Below are 13,623 nucleotides of genomic sequence, written 5' to 3' on the forward strand. Positions count from 1 at the left end.
TCAAAGTCAAACACATCAGTTACTTGAAAAGATAGTGCCATTTATTTTAGCAATAACTGCTGTAGATGGCCACGTAGAGTTGTTTTTTTTTCTCACTGAAGTAACTTTCACCACTCTCTAAGGCACTTGTCAATTTTAGCTTAAGGAAACTCATTTTTACCCAATAACGAAGACAGCTGCAGTCCTGAAACTCTTACCAGCAAGTAACTTCAATGAAGCCAATGTGGCTTGCTCTCGTGCTGAAGAGATGGAAGTCAGTCCAAATACAGCTGTAAAATAATATTTGTGGTTGGAGTAGTGCAGGAGTTACCACTGCCAGCAAGTTTTGAGCAGTGAGGGACCTGGAGACAAATTCCCACTGCCCTCTGCCTAGGGAGGGTAGTGAGACCGGGGCTGCAGGAGAGAAGTCTTCTCCCAGCCCAATGTCCTCATTTCTGCTTCCCTAGAGGTTTGTTGACTTTGAATGCTTCATATGAAATACATGCAAATGCAAGATTTTTTTTTTTTTTTTTTTAATACACTAACCTATTAGTAATGTTACTTTCAGCAACTGTAGGAACAGGTAATCGCATTCTTATCTTTTGCACAAAAGCACATGGAACTGAGGAGGAAAAAAGAATCCTTGGCTTCTGAAAGAAAATGTTAACAAAATATGCTTCTCAGAGGTGTTCCCATGCTGAAATTACACATTCAGTGAACACTTTGTGTGCTAGTGCTTTTATTTTCAACCTGACTGAAGCAGAAGCTGTGGTGTTCACCTTAAAAAGACGAGCTTTCTTCTGTCAGTTCATGCAATCCATTTTTTCTGACATAAGAAAGAAGGAAAGACAGTTAAAGAGTTCTTTTTGTCTTTACATCAGAAATAAGTAATTAAGAAATTATTAAGAAAAGAATAATAACACTAAATACATTCGGATGATTTCTTGTTTGCACTCCCATTCCAAGCTTCAATTTCAAGTATAATTGCCTTTTTTTTTTCTTTTTTTTTTTTTCCCCTCCTTTGGGCTGCAGTGCTGAATAATCTTAAATTGCTCTGACAGAGACAGTAAGTGCGAGACAGCCTGAGGGGAAGCTATGAGATCAGGATGTCCTTGCTAGGACGTGCTGGGACAGCAGGGATCCAGCAGTGCATCTCCACTACCAAATGCTGTGGTGGCAGTAGGGAAACAGGGATGTCTCTGTCCCTCTGGAAAAGAAGCAGCCTGATCTGGCTCCTGCTTCTTCCTCTCTTCTCCCCCGCACAAGCACCGCCTTTTCTTAAATAGAGTCTACCCTTTTTCATGGAATCATGGAATGGCTTGGGATGGAAGAAATCTTAAAGATCAAGATCTAACCCCATGCCATGGGCAAGACTGCCACCCCACTAGATCAGGCTGCCCAGAGCCCTATCCAACCCAGTCTTGAATGCTACTGGGGTTGGGACATCCACAAAATATCTAGGCAGCCTGTGCCACAGTGCCAGTGCCTTACTGCCCTCTAAGGCACAACTTAATGAAGAAGTTTGATTCCTTCCTTTGCCATACTCACCCACAAAATCTATCTTCTGCTTATGCAAGCTTATTTATTGATGTTTAATTCATTGTCTTTTAAGAAACATTGGCTCCAAATATGTCCCAAATAAGCAATCTTGCTGTAGTTGCATCCCATAAATGAATGTTCAGGTGTTATGAATAAATTATGCTTAATGAGCATAAATTGTCTGGTGGAATACCAACCACGCAGCAAAGGTTCAGCTTTAGATTCTTAGTCTTTTTCCAATCTTTATTTTAAACTAATATAACAAATTATTAAAATATATAAGATTTATATGTATGTACTCAGAAATGCCTCTTCTATATGTTTTCCATGAATTTGAAAATGTCCTTCAAGCTAAGTAGATATGGTTAAGTGAAGCCATTTGTTTTTGATAACTGGCACTGAATTTCCACGGGAACTTCTGGTGAAGATGGTGTGTAAATGAATACGTAGCAGCAGTGTTGTGCTTTGTTTCTTTATGTGCTTTCTTGGTTACTGATACTGGAAAGGGTAGGATTGCTATCCCTTCTTTTCTTGGGGCCAGGAAAGTCCATTCTGGACCACAAGGCAGTAAAATATTCAGAAGCTCCTCTGTCAGCAGGAGGGATAATAGAGACAAATAGGTGTGACCTGTTTATCATGGGGCAGTAGTTGAGAAAGGATGAGAGCTGAGTTTTAGGACTGCAACAACTCCAGAAATAAACCAAAAAAAGGCCAATTCTCTGTTGAATTCTCCTTTACTTTCCTCAAGTTAAACAAACAAAAATCTCCAAAAAGCCTCGCAGCCTGGGATGAGGTGGAAACAAAAGCAGTCCCAGCTGCAGAAAGTCAGGCTGTGCTGAATCCTACAGCTTGGCATGAGGATCTGCAAGCTTTGCTACAGAAGCATTTTTAGCAATTCGGCTTTCACAAGTTGCCTGGTGGCACCAAGCACCAGAGGCTCAACCTGGGGATTACTTCATTAAGGCTTGCAGGAGGCTCTGTGAAGTGGGAGATGACTTTCTCAGCTGTTTTGTTAGCGTGGCATGGGAGGCAGCAGCTGCAGCCAAGCAGCCTCTATTTGCAAGGGCTTCAAAGTGCTGGAGGGTGGCTGAGATTAGCACTTTCCTGTGAAACATTTCTTACATCTCCAGACCGGCTCAGTGCTGTGCCAGGAGGTTTTTCTTTGTTAAGATGTTTCAAGACTGAATGTGCGGCTGTGTGAGGTTTTGGTTTCCCTCTGCTTTTCAGTGTGTTTCACTCAGGTGTTTCGTGCCCAAAGCTAATGAACCAGAAATTCATGTAGGAAACGATTATAGATGGTATTGTGAACTGAATAGCCAGTACTGCAGCTTCCCTCTACTCCACCTCTTATGAAAGTGTTGTAATTATTTTTGATTACCACAATCTGCTCATCCAAACTTATTTTTCTGTTTGGGCACTGCGTGCACGAATGGACAGGACCACATCATCTTGTATCTTGTTTTTCATACTACATTTGTGAATCAGCTCACCTCCATAAGCAAAAATGAAAAATGTGAGTCTGCTTTGGTTCATGCTAAGTCTGGTGAACCTATTCTTTTCGTTTTGAAGTACCTTTTAAATCAATGACAGGTCCATGACCATTTTAGTTATGCTTGACTGTCTGGGCTCCAGACACACACACACACAAAAGGTTGTGTTTTAGATTGTGTAGCTCTTTTTTATTATTATTTTAACATTATATGATAATGTATTGTGTTTCTTAAGGTTGTTAGGAATGTGTGTTAGGCAGGTGCTTCCTGTGAAATGGAAGCAATAGGTGAACCTGTTTTGAGATGCAATCTCTTTTGTTTTGTTGTCTGTGTGCTGCTGTAGTACAGCTGTTGTGTAGTTATGATTACAGTCTTATTGGTGTGTCAGCCAGAATGACCATACTGGGTAAATTGCATTTCGAGAAGGATGCGTGCCTTAGAGAGAAACCACAGCTGAGCTGCAGAGTCTGAGTGTTATCTGGTTTTGGTTTAATTTTTTTTCAATTTTTAGATGGTGAGATCATCTTATTGGAAAGAAGTCAACCATGTTATTTAATTGCATGAGTTTTTCATAAAAAGATATTTACTTGATTGTTCATTTCTGTAACTTGCTTCAAAGACCATTTTCATCTGATGCAAATGTGGCTTTGAATCGGTCTGAAATGCAGCAGGAACCAAAACAGAAAGGATGTGCAAATGTTGGTGAAAAACCACCACCAAGACTTTGTCAGAAGCAGATTCTGTGGGCTCCAGTACTACCCCTTGAGGACTGTGTTAACACAAAAAGCATCTTCACAGTACATATCATACAAATTTCTTGTAGTCAGTATCAGAGGCAGCTCACAGAGTCTGATGTGTGGGCTTTCAGTAATGGAATAGATCTTTCACTGTTCAGGTTGTTTTCTTGATTTTGGATGGCTTAGTCACACTGAACTGAATAGCTTACAATTAGCATTCCCTTGTAAACAAATCCCAGCAACAGTAAGTGGATAAAGTTAGTTTCTTATGCAATTTAGGAAACATGTTTTGGTAAATAAACCAGAAGCTAAGAAAAATAAGTGAAGTTCTTGTAACGCAGTGTAGAAAATGTTTCCTCTTGCAATATACTGTTCTGCTATTCAAGCAAAACAATATAAATCAAAGCTGATTCATGAAGGACGTCATTCTACTAAGAAGTTAATTTCTGTCAGCTTTCTCATGAGAAAACTGTGGGTTTTAGATTGTAAACACTCCAAAATATGACCTATATATGAAAGATTCCAGGACAATTAACAGATCACCTGTTAAAATGGAAGAGCTCTCTATGAAATTTAAAATTTCATTATTTTCATTTTGCAGCTTGTCGACCTGGGTTCTATAAAGCTTCTGCTGGCAATGTGAAGTGTGCCAAATGCCCACCTCATAGCTCCACCTATGAAGATGCATCTCTGAACTGCAGGTGTGAAAAGAATTACTTTCGCTCTGAGAAAGACCCTCCATCCATGGCTTGCACCAGTGAGTAGCATCATTGTGCTTGGGGCTGTCGTTTTTTGCTCTTCCATCTGTATCTGAGCAGCTTGCTTGCTTCCTCCCATGTTCCATTGCAGTCAACCATCCATTGCCTGCCATGTTTTCATACATGTTGGACAGGCTACCAGAAATTATTGGGCTGGATTTGTGTCATATTCTTTTCATTTTCTCCAAGTTCTCTGTCAGAGTTGAGAAGGAGAGCTAAGACTTTTAAACTCATACCAATATTTCCATCAAAATCCAAGAGCAATTATCAGTAGTTGTCCTACAGAATAAATCTAGAAGGGTGACATTCCGTCCTGAACTATGCCCTCAGAGTACTAACTGTTTAGAACAAAACATGATTCTTGATACTCTAGTCTGCTGTCTAGTGAAATATTTCAGAATTCTCTACAGGAAGTAACTAGAACAGTTTGGTTATTTGTTTTTGCTTTTATGTGCTTGTGCCCTTGTTACTCTCATTTTAGAGCAGTACAGAAATGCCTGTCCTTTCCTTTGTAGGACCACCATCTGCTCCAAGAAACGTTATTTCTAACATCAATGAGACATCTGTTATCCTGGACTGGAGCTGGCCTCTTGATACAGGAGGTCGAAAGGATGTCACTTTCAACATCATTTGCAAAAAATGTGGAGGAAGCAGCAAGATATGCGAGCCTTGTAGTGACAACGTGCGATTCTTACCCCGTCAGACTGGCCTCACCAACACCACGGTGACAGTAGTGGACCTTTTGGCACATACCAATTACACTTTTGAGATTGATGCGGTCAATGGGGTATCTGACTTGAGTACGCTTTCCAGACAATTTGCTGCTGTCAGCATCACGACTAATCAGGCTGGTGAGTCTCCTCCTGATTACCCTTTCTTTGTTCAGAACTACTGAGATGTATGTACCTTTGTCTCTGCTCCCTCTTTTACAGGAGTTGCTCAGAATGCTCATACGCTAGGGTAACTAATTGACTTGAATGTGCTAATAAAAGTAAAAGCAGAAACAAACTCAGCATGTGCTGCTGTCAAAGGACCTGGCAGCATAGCTGTTATGATTAACTCCCAGTCCCCAGTTAATAGTCCCTAATAGCGGACTCATATGATTCCGTAGCCAGAATGTGTTTTATTAATAAAACCAGATTTTAATAAAACACTCATTTCAATAATCTCCAACATAAATTACGGTAGTAATCTTAGTGATTAATTTTGATTAAATAGAAGTTAAAAAAAAAAAAAAAGCTTTGATATTAGACACATCAAAAGCTAACATTAAATTAGAGAGGCTTTTTTTTATTATTATTTTTATCCTTTGCAAGTTGTCTCACCAATTCTGAACCACTGCCAACACGATGGGGGTGTGGAGCTGAATACCAAATTAGGTCCTGGTCTCTTGGATGGTAATGTGCAAAGGGATTGCTCTGCTTCTGTGAGACTTATTACAGTCATCTAGGCCCTGCACAAGCACAGCAGTACGCCCTGACTGTCAGATCAGAGCTTTTGTCACTGCTGCATTATTCTACCATTTGTGTCTCATTTGTCAAGGTTTCATCTAAAAGTTGTGAAGAATCTGGACTCTTCTCTAGTTTCTCAAGTATTGTATGTAGTATTGTTTAGGTGTCAAGACTGGAGAAATGTTTGCCAGAAAAGGGAAAGACTAAATCCTTAATTTTCAATGGTCCTACTCCGGCTGCTCATAATCAGGATGCTTTGTACTAAGAGCACATGTGTATGCAGTAAGCCTGCTTCCACCTCTTCTCATCCCACACCACATCTCAAAAATACCTACATGTCTTCCTCAAAGCACAAACCAAGTTAATATAATTCTAAGTAGATGTTCTCCTGGTAAGCTAAGTTATTGCAATGTTTTTCACTATGGAGGTTATGTCTCTTCTCAGATCACAGATCTGCTTTGGTGGGAGGCATAGAAATGTGAGAACAGATGGTTTTCTGACAGCAGTCAGTGTATTTGCAAATGCTCTGAAGAACAGTCTAACTATGCAGTAGGCAGATAGAGGTGGATCTGCTCAATAGGAATGTCTTCTTGTGATCCCTTTCTCATCTAGGTATTGACTTCAGCTCTGAAACATGCATTTTATGTTCATTCCAAATAACCTGCTACTGTTGTATTTGCATTTTGGGGATATTTCTGTCAGTGATTTGAGCAGCCTTTGTTTAGTTGCTGCCTTTTCTTCTGATTTTTTTTTATATCAGAGATATTTCCTTTCAGTCTGTTCATCAGTGTAGCAGCTGGAAATTACCTGGGGACATTCTATTAAATGAATTCTGTAGAATCAGTGAAAGGTATTTCTCTGCAAAGGTCTTCTGCTTAGCAAGGTGCTTCCCCAGGGCCCAGAGCTGGCTGCCTTTGCAACCTTTGCAAAGGATGCAAGGTGGATTTTGTTTTTGTTTTGGAACGCATGACTCTTGTGACATGGTTGTCAGGGTCAATGCCTTTCTGGAAAGAGCAATTTTGTTTAATGCAACTTACAGACTGCTTAAGCAGTTTGCTTATTTATTTTCTACTTTTATGCATTGTTACATTATGTAACAGTGTAGTTGATGTGACTTATTATATGTTTAATTGTTCTGTCTCTTGATCATGCTGGTTGATTTACTTACTCAGATTTCCCCTTGAAGTTATGTATGTTGCTAAAACTAGATCTTAAATATGCATATCAGTTATCTTAAGCATAGTTACAAGAAAGCAATTTCTCTAGTGTTCCCTTCCTGTTTAGATCACGAAAGGGACACACCAAGAGGATACTTTCTGTTCATGTTCATGTCATACAGAAGAACCAGGAAGGGGGGTGAGAAAGTCTGAAGATCTTAGATGACATTTTATTATGCATTTAACCATGGGAGCATTTCAAAAGCATTAATTAAAGCACTGTTGAGTTGGATCTGAAAGAGATCAGAAGAGCCAAAAGCCAGTCACAACTCTAAGTAGTAGTAATCATCTTGGAAATCTAATATCCATGTGTTTGTCTCATCCACTGTCAGGGTCCATCCCAGTTTGGAGAAAAATATTTTGCAAAATGTTTTTCACCCTCATAAAAAAACAAACAAACAAAAATACCGTTGTATCAGTGCATCAGTTTCCAAGAGCTTGAGGCAGGACTGCACAATCTTTTTGATTTTCTAATGATAAAAATGAGATGTTTGTGGCAGATATCTTGGTAGCAAAAAATCCTATATTGCACTACTTCACACAAGCTTAGTTCAAAAAAGCATCAGTTGTATTGTGTTTGCTGGGACTGTGAATCCCAAAGTCCTGCTGAAAAGTGAACAAACCTTCCTCTCCATGCTTCTCATCACACGCATGAGCATTTCTGCCTACGCATCCGTCTCCAGTCAAATATATCAGAACATGCATTGTACAAACCTTCTTTTATATGGCAGCTGGGAGATCTGCCAGAGTGCGTTAAAATAAATTCAGCTGATACGTTAGTGAGTCACTCAGTTTGCACAGCAGCTCCATTTTTAAATGTAAACACATCATATACACACATGCAGACACATATTTGTAATTTGCATAGACTTGTAGATACACACACACACAAAGAGCCACTTTAGATGCTGCAGAAAAAGCAGTGATGCCTGCACAATGACTTTAAGCTCTAGAATCTCTAACTGAAAGCCGTAATAAGGTTTTAGTGGAGAGTTTTGAAAGCTGATATAGAAGTAAAGTGTGCTTTGTTGTCAGTTGTAAAGTTTGAAACATCCAGACTGCATGTATTGAAAATTCAAGGAAGATACTACATTTTAAACTACAAAACTGATGTAAAGCCAAGATTGAGCTCCATGCATTAACAGAAGTTCAGAATCATTTTGGGAAATAGATTGTGCTTTTTAATTCCAACTGTCTGTCATAAGTTTAATGTGCTTTTTTTGCACTGTTTTCCTTACCTTCCAGTGAAGATGAGTAAGAAGGCATCTCTGGAAAAAATGGCAACAAAGGCCTTTTGCAAAATCTGACTAGATTGATGTAACACTGGAATTTTTCTGATACCTCTTTCTGTTCCTGGTGTGAAAATAAGAGAAAGGGCACATATTTAATTTAGCTTGTAGATTGTCCTACTTGATTGCAGTGTAATACATGCCTTCAGTTGCCGCTTGATACGGCATCCTCCAAATTATTTTGAAGCATTCTGAGGCTTTCACATTATGTCACTGTGTTCCACCAACACTGATGTCATCTGCTAATAACACCAATCAACCTCATTTAGAAAGGGTCACTGAGGACTATGGGAGATTGTCTGGAGTTCAGTGTCCCTTGAGGTGGTGAGTTAATAGTGAATGTGCCAAGCAGAGTGACTGACACCTGTGGCACACTGCCTGGCTTGTGAATGAAGTGATCAGGTGCCTGTGCATGGATGTTCTAGGTTGACTGGGTTTTCTGACCACAGTTTGTGCTTTTTTAAATGGTAGTTTGTTGTTGCTTTTTTAATATGTAATACCAGCAAGTGGTGGCTTCCTTGCAGCTTTAAAAAGAACTTAAAAAGTCATTCAGCCCAGGTCAGAACATTTCTATATTTACTTTGGGCTGCTGCAAGCACAGAAGTCCCACCAAAGGAGCTGTAGGCTGCTATGAGTTCTTCCCTCAGTCTCTTCTTCTCTGGGCTGTACAGACCAAGAGACCTCAGCTGCTCCTCAGATGTCTTGCCCTCCAGACCCTTCACTATCTTTGCATCCCCCCTTTGGATGCTCTCTAATAGTTTGATATCCTTCTTACATTGTGGTTCCCAAACCTCACACAGTGCTTGAGATGAGGCTGCACCCACACAGAACACAGTGGGACAGTCACTTCCCACAACTGGGTGTGTAGGGTGTAGAATTCACTCAAGAAAAAGACTAAAATTTGATAGGGACAGCGTAGTCATGCTAGTGGGTAATTAGTAGGTTATCCAATGCAAAGCACATCTGTTGTGTCAGCAGTATATCTGTGCTGAATATATTTTGTTGATACTGTCTGAGAAAGTAACATTTTTTCTTCCATAAGACTGTTTTTATAGCACCATACAATGTCATATAGTTTGTAGGTACAACTCAGGAATACTGAGCAAAATGTAACCAAAGATTTAATTTATTTAACTGAACTTTAAATAGACATATTCCCTGCAGTGACCTTTGCAGTCTAGAGGAGACAAGGAAGACTTTTAGATTGAAGATATCTGCACTGATAGCAGATGCTAATCTGTCAGACATGTCTTAAGTAGCCTTTACTATCCCACTGGTATTCCAGTGCACACGGTGCCATGCCCATTCCTGTAGTTTATTGCCTCCTTCATCTGAGGAGGAATAACCCTATGCACCAGTACATGCTGGAGACCAGTGGGCTTGAAAGCAGCTTTCCAGAAAAGGCCTTGAAGATGCTTGTAGATCTAAGCTGATCACGAACCAGCAACATGTCCTTGAAGCTATGAAAACCAACTGCATCCAGAGCTGAAGTAGGAAGAGCATTGTCAGCAATTTTGGGGCTTGATTCTTGCCCTCTACTCAGCCTGGTGAAGTCACATATGGTGTGACCAGCTTGGCCTCCCCCCCCCAGTACAACAAGGATGTGGGTACTGCAAGGCAAATCCAGCCAAGAGCCACCAGGATGTTTAAGGGACATTTGTAATGTGAGGAGAGGTTGAGAGAGCTGAGAATGTTTAGTCTGAAGATGAAAAAGCTCAGGGAGATTTAATACACATTTATAAATGCTGGATGGAAAGGTGTAAAGAAGATTGAATCAGGCTCCTTTCAGTGAGGTCCAGTTAAATGCACAAACTGAAATACAAGAAATTTTAAATACTTCTTTACACAGTGTCACTGAACAATGGAGCAGGTTGTCCAAAGAGATAGCAGCAGCTAGAAAGGACTGTTTTCTAATTTCTGTTTTCTCTTAACCTTCATCTTTGCATCGATAGAACTAGGCCTTAAGAGGAGTAAACTTCACATACATGTAATCAGGTTAGAGAGGATGTAAGCCTATGCATGCAGAGGGTTTATTAACTCTGATATCCTTGCTTGAAAGAAATTCAGGAGAGTCTTGTTGAATCATTTGTTTTGGTATTTAGCAATGATAACCTCAAAACTCTTACCAGTTGTCATAGCACAAAATGTTTATGTGTACATGAGCATGAAAAACTGCAGTGGGATTGAATTATTTTACAGAACACCTCTATGAGAATACATTGCTTTAGAGGGAGAGATTTGATTTAAATAAATTGCCTGTGAGTTAATGCCTCCTACCTAAGTGTTTTCATCAGAGAGCCTGCAGGATCCAGTCTTATTCTTCAATGTGTTGTACATCGTTATTGTATTCTGTTCAACAGCGATGGTATTTCCCTTTTTTGAGTCAGCTGTGAGTAAATTGAGACCTACTTTCCACTAACTAGCTTTCTTCACATGAATATTAGGATGCCTGATAAGGGGCAAAAGCAGTTTCAAATCCCTTGTGTGCATTTCAGTTAAACTGCTGCAAACCTCTGCACAGTCACACGTAGCGTGAGGAGGAGTTTTTTCCTGCTTTAAATTAATTGGGACACTCTACAAGAAGAGTACTCCCATGCGGGATCTGAAATGTTCTAAAAAAAATTAGTTTATAAACAAGCTTACATTACATTAGTACAGTTTTATTAAAGAGAGAATTTATATTTGTGTCTGTCTTTAGGCTTCCTAGCTGCAAGGACCAAGTATGCTCTAGATAACTAAGCTGTTGTCCCAAAAGATCTTGTGTATAGCTATACCGTTAGTTGAAATGTTTTGAGTCACCATGTAGGGTTGTAAATTCAGTTGTCCAGGTTAGATCATAGGAGCTGCAGGAGCAGAGCAAGAGAGTGGAATAAAAACCCAGAGGAAGATAGATGGGAACAAGACATTTTGCCCGTGATATTTTTATTCCACTAGCAGTTTCCTTGATCTAGCAGTCTCTGGCTGAATATTCTGTCTCAAAATCCCTACTCTTTGTGTATTTTCCTGAGCTCTTGCCCATTTTGTTACTTCCAATAGAATTCAGAAAGTCTAGGATTCCAGGAAAATAATTATGAACAAGAAGGCTCAATGTCAATAATTATGATTTTTGTATTTTTCATATACAGTGATGCGGAAACTTTCATTTTTAATACTTCAGGTCTTTAATATGAGCCTGCTCAATAATAAAATAAGGTTGTTTTATTTTAATCCCTAAAGGTAACAGTGTAACAGCTTTAGAGGTAGTTTTATGTTTGATTAGTTCTTAAGTACCTAAGGCTTTGTAAAATGAGGTCTCCACTATGCAGCTGTTGAGGCACCTATGCAGGCTTGTAGCGTGAAGAATAACAATAAAAAGATACAGTATATATCATCTCAGGGTTCTCTAGAAGAGCAGTAGTCTTTTTTCTTCCAAGTGGCATCTTCCTTTTATTTTATTATCTTTGTCGTGAAACCTGCAAAGCAGAAAAATTCATTTAGTCTGTTCTTGCTTAGTTGTCCAAACATATATGGAAAGGTTCAGGAAAATAGACAGCTGCAATTGTTGTTGTTCCTGTGCCTCTAGGTGTGGCAGTATTGCTTCTGGGAGAAAGATGTAATCCATTTTTGTCTCTCATTTATTTTGAGTTAATGAATTGCAGTGTGATAGAACTATATGAGGTGGATGTAAACATACAGTCCATTCTGTTGCATGCACTTAATCAAATTTATTTTTTATTCCTCTCTGAAAAAAGTAGCTAACAAATACAGCAATTTTGAAACACAGAAGGAATAAGCTATATAAAGGAGAAGGTAACAAGTAAGGCAGTAAAGAGCTTTTGCAAGGGGCTAGGATCAAAGAGTATTCAAAAAGGCTTTGAGCACAAAATTGACCAATAGGTACAGAAATTAACATCATTGGAATAAGTGATTTAAAGGGTAGATTGGTGGTATGTCATGATCTACATTTGTCATTTGATTGAAAATTCTAATCTCTCCATTCAGAGTCACCTTGAGGGATAAACATTCAAAATGAAGAAGAAATCAGCAGAAGTTCTCAGTTCTGTTGTAGGCAAAGACTCATTTGGCTCACAGAGGAAACTGTTCAGACCCCAGAACTAGAGCTTTTCTTGCCTGAAATCTGTTGCTTCAAGGAAATAAATTCAGCACCAAGTTGGGCACCAAGCTTTACTTGAATATGTGTCTCTGATTTCCTGTGGCAACTGTGATACTCTCTCTGCCTTCAGCCTTTATTCTGCCAAGCTAGACTGTGCTGTCTTCAGCAACTTCCAAATGACATGTGATGCTCCCTGGCTAAATAAAATCCATTTTTAGAAAGGACTGTGTGCACTTTACAATCTGTCTCCCAAGACAGATCCTCTAAGTAGATGTATCTTCGAAGAGAGACAGTTTGAGAAAGCCACAGATGTTTGGTGCATGATATATTTCTTTCTTTCCCTATGGTCCTTATGAAAAGGACACGAAGATAGACTTATTAAAAGTGAGCTAATGACATGATGTAGGGAGTCTCTGGTTCATTGACTGTTATTACAGCTGTGCCCCATTACATCCCAAATACCTAGGACATGCTTGTTTTTTGAATGACATTTATCTCTTGAGTTTCAAACATTCCTGACATAAATAAAGACTTTATGCTTTTCAAATGTGTTTTACAGCTCAGCCCAGAGGCTATTCAAGGATCATTTTAACTCAATAAAACTCCTCCTTTAGGGATATAAAAGGGAAGTGTTTTAACAATGTCACTCCATGCATGGCCTTATATTAGCTAGAGACAGTCTGCCTGAACAGCCTTTGATCCCTTTTCCCCTGGATGTGGAGAAAGCTATGCTGAGGATTCAAAGTCTGTGACATACATCAGTCTGTTCAGTGCAAATGCAGACTTCATGTGAATGCTCGTGACCTTATTGAAAGTTCAAAGGCAAGGTTTTGGCTTTTCTGTTCTTTCCCCTTCTAGTGCTTTTCCGTATTGGTGAAATGGTGGATAATGATTTTTTTTTACCACTTCTTTCAGTCTTTAACTTGATTCTACATATGAATTCTCATTTAATACCTTAGTTTGGTAAAATAATAAAAATAACAAAATGTAAATAAACAGGATGCTTAGCACTCAGTTAAATATAATATTCCTTAGACTTCTGACTTTCCTTTATCTACACTAGCGTTCTG

General features: G+C 39.2%; 1 protein-coding gene across 2 annotated transcripts in view; it reads left to right on the forward strand.

Moving 5' to 3' along the window:
• The window catches only part of EPHA3 (EPH receptor A3), a 217,742-nt gene that overhangs the window by 138,365 nt on the left and 65,754 nt on the right, over window positions 1-13,623 (forward strand). For both annotated transcript variants that reach the window (XM_031589995.2, XM_090152307.1), the window contains 2 exons: window positions 4,347-4,502; window positions 5,019-5,354. In XM_031589995.2, coding sequence (XP_031445855.1) covers window positions 4,347-4,502; window positions 5,019-5,354 — 492 coding nt within the window. The remainder of the gene's footprint in view (window positions 1-4,346; window positions 4,503-5,018; window positions 5,355-13,623) is intronic.

The sequence above is a fragment of the Phasianus colchicus genome, chromosome 1 (genome assembly GCF_987193195.1).
Source record: "Phasianus colchicus chromosome 1, bPhaCol1.hap1.1, whole genome shotgun sequence".
In the NCBI taxonomy this organism is placed as follows: Eukaryota; Metazoa; Chordata; class Aves; order Galliformes; family Phasianidae; genus Phasianus; species Phasianus colchicus.